The 9,615-nt window shown below is 37.0% G+C and overlaps 1 protein-coding gene across 1 annotated transcript; it reads right to left on the reverse strand.

Moving 5' to 3' along the window:
* Positions 1-750: 750 nt before the first annotated feature.
* LOC105115275 (IAP-like protein 1) lies at positions 751-8,473 on the reverse strand. Its single transcript, XM_011012114.1, has 8 exons — positions 8,311-8,473; positions 8,000-8,210; positions 7,803-7,926; positions 6,805-7,151; positions 4,886-6,674; positions 2,755-3,008; positions 1,783-1,873; positions 751-1,092 (listed from the first exon to the last, which is right to left on the reverse strand). The coding sequence occupies exons 1-7, from the start codon at positions 8,373-8,375 to the stop codon at positions 1,796-1,798; spliced, it is 2,868 nt and encodes a 955-aa protein (XP_011010416.1). The 5' UTR covers positions 8,376-8,473; the 3' UTR covers positions 751-1,092; positions 1,783-1,795.
* Between the last annotated feature and the right edge of the window lie 1,142 nt (positions 8,474-9,615).

A 9,615-nucleotide genomic window follows, 5' to 3' on the forward strand; every position in this document is an offset into this window, starting at 1 on the left:
TTCCAAACAAGAATAATATTTGAAATTATAGTACTGATATTTAAAATTGTAATAACAATAATAATTTAAAATACTTTTTATTTAAAAATATATCAAAATAAAAAATTATTTTACAAATTATTTTTTACATCAATATATTAAAATAATCTAAAAATATTAAAAAACAAAAAACAAAAATTTCAAAGATCGCATTTCCAAAAACACTACAACAATCCCGTGGTGCTGCTTTCTCTGAGCCGCGACTTTCCCAGTGATTCTTTAGCTTGAGCCTCCCAACATTCGTCTGATCCATTTAAGAAACCAAAAGGAAACCATTCCCCTTGTAAGCTGCTTCAACTTTCCTAATTTTCACAATGGTGTCTTCCTAGTACGAGAAAAGTAGTAAGGTGTGCGAGAAAATAAAAAACCACAATCACCTTCCGTTGGAAAAGTTCATCAGTTGGCAAGATGGTAGCATCATCATATATTTCTAGTCACCTTAAAAACAAACCATTTACCAGTTACCAGTACCAGCAGTGCATGGAACCAAAACCCCAATGGCAACCACAGGCAGCAACTAGGTTGAGAAACAAGAAAGAGATGTTCTCACTCTTGTTAAGCGAAACTTATTTTGGCATGGGATGGGGCGAATCTAAATTCAAAAAATCCTTCCATATATAGGACGAGGAAAACAAAAGGCATTCCAGCAGCTGAACCTGATAGAACTACTAAAGTGAGATTTATTTGTAAAAACAATGATCACAGCTTTTAAAACATCATGATTTCCAAACCTTTGGTTCGAGAAACCAAAGCAGGAATTGAGGCCATTAGAAACAAAGATACAAACAAGGGAGAATTATTCACTGTCACATTGCAGATCAACTCAAGTAGCGACAATAACAAAGGACAAACTACGAAAGCATACAAGTTGTACATATAAAACTACGTTCTCAATTTCTTGAAATATTAATAAATTACTGAACAGTTACGGAGGAAGAAAAAATTGAGGACACAGGAAAGAATAGACTGCTATAAATTTCACCAGCACCAGCTCCAAAGCCAATTAGCAAAACAGATTCCTGAGATACTTTCAATATTGATGCACTTTTAGTCCTACACAACAATGGCATAACAAATAATGCGTGATCAAAGTTAGTTATCCATGCTCTTAAGAGTAATGAATTTGCACAAAAGACAGCTTATGTTGGATGAGGTTTCCAGAGCATAAAATTGACCGTTTGCCTCATGCTCTCACCTAAGAACATATAGGTAATGCAATTAAAGCCAACACATCTTATTTCACCCACAAATGCTCCCTCTATATGAAACCAATGTTTCTTTCACTTACCCAATTTTGTGGTGTACATGAATCTACAGCGGGAAGAGGAGATGGTGATACTGGAAATAAGGAGATTGTGATACTTTTACAGTTTCCACTTGGCACCTTTTTGCTTGGGAAACAAAAAGGGACCAATAGTCACCATCTTTGGTGCACTTAATAGGGTAATACATTTAAATAGGGAGGAGCAAGCTTTAGTCTTAATGGGAGACAAAGAGGAGACAACGAACCCCAGAGGAGAGGGGAGAATAGCCTTCAGGAAAGGCAAAGAAGACGCTCCAAACCAGAAAACAAGAGAGAGAATACGAGAGAAGGCAGATTTGTCAAAAAAGAATTTAATGGAGATCATAATAAAAAATAAAAAAAATCTAGCATGAGGCTTTTTAGAAAAGGCAGCACATGAACACGGAAAGCTATGGGCATTGAAGCAATGCAATCTAACTGACGTAACTAGCTATAAGTACCTTTGCTATTAGATTAATCTAAGCGTTGCCCATGGCTTTTGCTCACAGAATGCCTTCGAAGGAGCTTTTGACCAGGAGTTTGGTGATCATCCTGCAGAAACAAAATTATGACATGTGCATGTCAAGCACCAAAAATATGAAAATGTAAACAACGTAATTCAAAATTATAAAGGGAAACAGAAAGGAAAAGAATACATGAAAATAAAGATGACAGTATTCATGCAGTTTTAGGAAAGAGCTGCTGCTTTTCCCATATTGGGAGAAGTAGGGAGGAGGTGATGGAAGTAGCAATAAACCCTGGTATTAATATCATTATGACCCATGAAAATCTAACCTCACATCACATGCCCTTTTATAACAAAGGGTAATGAGAAAATGCAATCAGAAGATTGTGGCAGTGAGGATCAATATTAGATCTGGATAGCGGGTAGGAAACTGTCATCACAATAAGAATCAATGACTGTCCACCATATCGAAGAATACTACATTATCACCAAAATCCAGCAAAAGGAAGCATCTTGTTATAAATGAAGAATCAAATGACAATTGGAAAAAAAATTCACATGGACAAACAAGTTTGATTATGGAATTTGACCCAAACCCAACATTTTTCATCTAAAAAGTATGAACATCAGTTATTTGTTACTTCTACAATGAATACTACGAGTCCAATTTTTTTCTATTTCCCTGCATATCTAAATAATATCTCAAGGTTGAAATGAATTTTCTTCTCCTTGCATTGTCCTGTGGCATAAAGTTACTTCTCCTTGCATTGTCCTGTGGCATAAAGTTAAGACACATAATTTTGTACATTGTTGCAAAACAAGAAAACAGATTTTTCATAAATTTTTAACAGAAACTGGGAAATAGATTCCACATCCAGAGCTAGGGAGACTGCTCCATTAAGTTACCTATCAAGAGTACTTTATTTAATTCTGCTCAAATAGAAAAAAATTTCAGAGTATTTCTAACCTCATACAAAGATGCAGCTGACTCAGATTGTACATTTTGAATTGGCATAGTCCCCAATGACTGTAAAGCATCCAATGCATCCAAAGTCAGCTGCCACCCACAAAGCGCAGCAGTATCAGCATTGCTGCCAGAACCACGACTGCTACAGCCAGCAGCAGCAACATTTCCATTAACCCATGGGCAGAACTTGTTGTGATGAATAATTGGATCAAATTCTATAGCTTCTTCATAATTGCTTTCACCTTTTGGAGGCCCTGAGAATCAAGTGCTGTGATAACATGGGGACAATAGATGGAAGAGCACAAAGAAGTAACATCTTCAAAATTTAAAACCCCACACAAGGATGCTTTCATTTTAAGTAATAAGAAAGAGCACGGGGAGAAATCACAGGAAAATTCTCATCTCCAGACTGAAATGAATAGCACATAAGCTAGGGAAATAAGAAGCAGAGAAGCCACAGTTTCAAAAAAGGCTTGATCATTTATACCACCTCAAAGACTACATAGCGGTCCATGAGCCAGTACCAGTCAGCATCAAATCGTGTTCCATCTAATTCCATGTTTCAATGTAGAGCATGCAATACAGGGATCATGATTTTAGCAATTAATAAAGACTTGGTGGTGAAAGAAGTTCCAGGTCAGAAAGGAAAGTCAGCCAACTATGAAAAAAGAGAACCATGTCATAGAAATATTATGCACATGGACAGTTCATTTATCTTCTTACTACTATTATAAATAACAACTTGCATAGTTAAAAGCAACATGCTAAATAGCAGAGTTAAAAGCAACATGCTAAATAGCAGGGTCAATTCTAGAAGGGTAGAAAATCACAGTCAAGAACCCACAACTATCATGAATAGTATCAGATGGATTGATGAGCTCAAATAGCATTTTTTTTTTTTCCCACTCAATGGAACATAAAACTCCGTTGAATTTTTTATTTGTGTCAAAAATGGCAAAATTTCCAAGGGCCAACAGGAAAAGAGAAGATGCAATTATTTATATCTCTCAGAAGTCGAGGCAAGCAATCATGATTCCCAAACCCACCCTCAAATTATAAAAACCTTATTCAGTTTACCTGATGCTGTGCATGACTAGTTTCAGCTCTTATCCAACGCTGTGCTAATTTCATAAGCCTTGAAATCATTTTCTATTTAAGATGTTTTAGGTAAAAGAATATTTATTTACCAGCTTGTCACTGGATTTTGCAATCAAATCCTACTTGTCATCAAGTTTTTATAACAGATGCAATGCTGCATTGGAATTGTCAAGAGATAAATGGACAATATGAATGTCATCAACAAAGCAAACATCTCATACCGTCGAAAAGAAACAAACACAATAAATTGTTTTGAGGATTAAAGTTGAACAGCATGACAAGATAGTGTTCTAGAAAGAGGATCTTTTACTTCAATAGCATTGAAATGTTAGTCAAATTACAAGTCTTGACAAAAATAAACTACTGTCTTACATCAATCAACATTTCAGTTTATTCTTCTCTTCCCCCTTTATCCCACAAGTCAAATTACAAGCCTTGACAAAACTAAACTACTGTCTTACATCAATCAACATTTTAGTTTATTCTTCTTTTCCCCCTTTCTCCCACAGAAAATTCAAATCCAAGAGTTTCCAGCTACATTAAGCTATACAGGAATATCAACACCAAAAGAGAGAAAATAAAGATGAATAGAATAGAAACTAGCAGGGGAGAGGCAGAACCACGTATTTCAATAATTTGTCTAGAACCCTTCATCAATTCTCTATTATTGTAGATGACCATTATTATTGTAAACGCTTTACATGCAAGCAATCACCAAGAGATTCTTAATCAATGAATGTAAAAAAAAAAAAAAAAATGTTCAAGGTGCTTTAAAGAACAGAATACAGAGCTAGACAGTGTGACTCACAAGTCCAAAATCATGATATCAAATTGTAGATCATAGTTCACTGGAAGCCAAGGAATTCAGCTCCTTTGTACGTTCCATATGATATAGTTATTACCAACCCCAATAACAAATTCCACTTCACAAGTAGTCACAATGCAGGGATATTTTCAGCATTCTGTAAAAGGAGCTTTGTCCCAAAAAAGAGGCATTCAATATGATAGCTAAAAAAAAAGGTATTAAACTTACCTATCCCATTGGCGACTGCATAATCAGATTCTGCACATGGACAGTTGTTAACAGATGATGATTTTCCACCCTTTGAAACCCCTTTGTTGGTTGTTCCATAGCCTGAATAGATGTTTGCATTGCAAGACATAGAGGGATGTGAATTGTTATCTAATGCTAACTTGCAGCTTTGGCTTGCCTTTTTGCCACTTTCAACTGATTCAGCCTTTGTCGAACCATCTATTTTTGAGCCACTGTCAGCTCTTTCCACAGATCGAGACAGCATCTCCTGGCTATCACCACGAGGATCTTCCCTATTTATTTCATCAGGAACGATCTCATCCATCAACCCAGGATCAGGAGCAGATTCACCAGTCTGACCTTGATTTTCAGCATCTTCTATTCTGGGTTCCAAGTCCCCAACAACACTATCTGCTCTGTGCACAGAAACATCAGCCCCATGAATTTCAGCTTCATGACTAGCACACATACCAACACTCCCTCCACTAACCCCAAAACTAAAACCATCCCGTGCTTGAGCAGTAACTGTTTCTGCATTGAAAATTTCTTCACCATCATTCGTACTGCTGACACCCATTTCTCCCAGAGCTACTTCAGCAACAGGTTGGAAACAAATGCTTTGCTGGGCTTGATTGCTATTATTCAGTTCTGATGTCTCATTCATGTCCAAATTGCCATACGTGCTAGAAGAGGGGAAATGCACATCATTAATATCTGCAGGGTAATTCTCAACACTTTCCATTGAATCATCATCAGCACTGTGACAAATTGTATCCATTGCAATGACAGATGATGCACGTGTTGAATCTCTAGCCGATGGGATCCCTACAATTTGATCACTTCCTTGACGAAATGAAGCAGCTCTGTTTCCATCAGCAAAGACTTCAAGACCCACTGAATGGCTAGGACCCGCACCAGATGAATCTCTCTGATATGGTGAACAATATGTATCAAAAAAATCTGAATCACGAGCACGTTTTGAAGGCCCTGCTGAAAATTGTTGCCCATCTGTGACTTCATCGCCATCTCGATCAATGACAGTTCCCTCTAAACTATCAGCTCGTTGCATAATCAATTGTGGCCTATCATCTGAACTGCCACCTATTTCCAAGCTCCGCTTACGAGAACTTGGTCCATGTGATTCATATGAAGCTGCATGCTCACCGACCTCGCTTCCTGAAGGTTGACCAATCATTAAGTCCCTTCCCATGTCTGCATCTAGAACATTCTCAGGCATTGTTGTTCGACCCTCATGAGTAAAAGATAAACCCCCAGCCATTGTAAGATTCAAATCAACTTCTGAGTTCAGCAGTAATTTTCCCTTGTCCGTAGTTGCAACTTCATCGCGGTCTTCAATCTGATCTTTCTCAGTATCATCAGCAGCAACCCAACCACTAATTCCACTGGCCGCACTTGCTCCACGTGTCAACGCCATTTTTTTGTTTGTATCAGCAATATCAATGTTGTTGGGAGCAAAACGAGCAGGTCGAGGAACAGTCAAGAAATCCAATATTCTGACAGTAGCACCACATAAGCTACAGTCTAATAAAGGTGACCTGGAATCACATCTAGAATCAACAGCAAAAACTTTGTTCTTTCCAGTGTCATTTTTTGCAGAAGCAGAATGTGCTTTCTTGCTTGGTCCAAGATCATGTGAAAGATGGACCTGGGCCTGTGCAGGGCCAAAAGACCACCCATTCCGAGCTGACTGGGCAGAATTTTCTTCGCAGTCTTGAACATTTGGAAGCCATCTGGGTTCCCATCCACATAGACTTATGAGCTTTTGGGCCTGCCAGAAAATCCCACAAGTATAGCAAGATGTAACAGATGTAATCAGCACTACACAAGCATAGAATTTATAGCACAAAATAATGAGTCTGTAACTTAACAACAAGCAATAGAGCATAAGAGAATCCTACCCGAGTATAGAAACAGAATGCCCCATCTCTAGTGGTTTCAAGTCCTGCTATGCATTCTGTTTTGAAATCACTTTCTCCAGTGATAAAATTCTGTGATTGTGATAGAAGGCGGTCAACCAGTGGTCCCCGCAAAACCCGCATCAGCTCAATTGCAGATGCAGAAATGGTGGGAAGAAACTGAAATTGCAGGAGTCCATCACATCTATCTTTGTATCCTCCAATTAGGGCAGACTGCGGAGTTGGAGGGAACTGCACCAAGCTTGCAGGGCAGCTGTTTCCTCTCCAAGGACAGGTGGCTTGGTGGCCAACATCCAGCTGCTTGGCAAAGGCTTCAGCAGCACTTTCAACTTCATCCCCAAAATTGCAAAATATTATGTCAGCAACAGACAGTTGCTCTAATCCTTAATTAATGATCAAATAAGCATTGTCCAAACAGGAAAATGGAGGCATCAACAGGTATTGCAATTAAAGTTAAAGAAACACGGAAAGACGCAACATGTGGATCACATGCAAACCATGGCATTCCAAAGCTAGACCTAGTATTGAAAAGACCACCCCAATTTTCTTTAGCATTGTAGAACAAAAATTTGATCACTACGAGCTTCATCAAATTATTTATTTTATGTTACCAAATTACTTGTTTTCTCATGATACAACACATGTCATGTCATAGGTGAACACATTTTTTGACTCATCTTGAAATGCTCCATTGTTGACCAAGTGGTCATAACAAGTAAAAGCTGAAGTAGCACCGACCCCCTAATGACACTTCCCTTTTTACCTAAACTATCTTTAAATTCTTTTATCTCCCTTTTACATTAAAGACAGAGAAAACAGAGTTCCTTGGCCAATGCATCCTCCTAAAACCCATCATAATTTTTGCTTGACAGATCAATGCAACTCCCTAAGCAACAGCTTTTAGTTTTGATAATTTGAATGTCCTCGGATATGTATTGTAATGTCGACAGATAAAGCAGTTGAAGATTACAAAATCTGACCTTCAGCAGGGGTCCATGAAGATAATGAAACAAAAGTCATGTGTGCACCACATGTTTCACATGCAATTTGATTAATATCAATGTTCGTCCAGCCTCTCTGAGCACAAGCCAGTGAACTAGCAATCTGCAAGACATGAGAAAAAGAAACGGTCAGATCCCTTGAAGAAAAAACGGATCAAGTTAGGAAAAAGCAGCACCTTAGGCTTTGCAAACCAATTGGGTGGCTTAAAAGTAGCCAAACGCCTCAACAGATCCCCTCTCTCCCACGGCCTGCAGGAAGGTCTAGAAGAAGAGCCGAGAGCAGAACCACCAGCACTTGTGCTTAATGAAGTTGTCCATACTGACACCGCTTTTGAGTTATTATTATAATTATGTCCCAAATTTGGTGGTGAGGATGCCCCAGCAGAGCTAACAAACAAAATTCAAAACCCTAATTTTTAATTAACAAAAGAAAACAGAACCAAAAAATAGTCAATAAAAAAAATTGGAGAGAAGAGAAAGAGCATACCTGGCAGCAGGAGTTGGATCCATGGTCCCTCCAGAGCTGATTACTTCTTCTCTCATTTTCTCCATATTTTGTTTTTCGAAAAGGGGGAGGAGAGACGGGCAGCGAACACAACAAAGTAACTAGTAGCGCGCTCGCTGACTGGCTGGCTTGGTGTTTTTTGTTTTTTTAAATCCCGAATATCGCTTCCTTTTTTATTCTTTTCTTTTTTACGGGAGAAGAGATACGCGTCGTTCGTGTTTTGACTTTTGAGAGGGCATCCCACTTCCAAGCATATTACAATATTGTCCTTTATTTAAGGATTTTGCCCCTCTACTAATGTTTTTGATACATTTTATCCTTGTGGTAATGGATGGTTCTGTTGGGGATTTTGTCCTTCAATTTTGTTATGTTACATTGAGTGCTGCCGTGTTGAAACGCTATGCTTGCACATGGAAATCATGGGACAATTAAAATTATATATAAAAAAAAAGAAAAAATTGAATGTTGAGGGTTAATAAACGCTTTCTTCTTTGTTGGGAGTGTGTTTAGAAAAATAGTAATTCTTATGATTTTGGTAAAAAATATTTTTTTAAAAATTACTTTGTCTTGTGGTTTTGTGTAATAAAATATATATTTAATTAAAATTATAATTAAAATTATTATTATTTAAAAAAAATTTATAGATATTTGATTAAGTTGTTTCTATTAGTGCTTCTTGTAATAAAATTACGAAGAAGAACATGTGTGAATTTTGCAAGTTTTGAGTAGTATTTGTGTGCATTTTTTTGTAATACATTAAAAAATAAAAATATTGCATTATTGTTGTCCTTTAATTATATCATTAAACTATATGTTATTCCATCACCGATATAATTCATTTAAGAAGGCTTCTGGTTGTCTTGGCTTTGGGAGTGTAGAACAACATCAGCTAAAAAATCATCAGGAATAAAATTAAAATTGCGATTATATTCTGTAAATACAACATCTTCTTATTACTTCCTCCTAATATAGTTATGTAGTGTCATTAATACCACTACAATATACACTTGTGATTTGTACAGATATGTTGGTATGTTCTATAAAATTCTTTATCTTTGTTACCACACTCCAAATGCACGTTTAATGATATTACAAAGTAATAAGTGTGTGTAATTGAATCGTTTTTCCCAGCTTGTTGGTTGCTCTCGATGTCAAAAATCTTAGAAATGATATCTTACACCTTTATATAGACTAAGATATACATACTTATTTGTGTACCCAGCATCAACCAAATAATATTTCTCTACAATGACAAGTAAGAAAATTATAACAAATTTAATAAAAAAA

This window comes from Populus euphratica, unplaced genomic scaffold, assembly GCF_000495115.2.
Source record: "Populus euphratica unplaced genomic scaffold, PopEup_1.0 scaffold669.1, whole genome shotgun sequence".
In the NCBI taxonomy this organism is placed as follows: domain Eukaryota; kingdom Viridiplantae; phylum Streptophyta; class Magnoliopsida; order Malpighiales; family Salicaceae; genus Populus; species Populus euphratica.

Bases quoted from the DNA above. Each gene is read 5' to 3' on its own strand.
- LOC105115275 (XM_011012114.1), bottom strand. From the start codon at position 8,375: ATGGAGAAAATGAGAGAAGAAGTAATCAGCTCTGGAGGGACCATGGAT. The intron at 8,211-8,310 runs GTATGCTCTTTC...TTTGTTTGTTAG, and splicing joins GATCCAACTCCTGCTGCCAG to CTCTGCTGGGGCATCCTCAC. The intron at 3,009-4,885 runs GTAAGTTTAATA...CTTGATTCTCAG, and splicing joins TGCAGTCGCCAATGGGATAG to GGCCTCCAAAAGGTGAAAGC.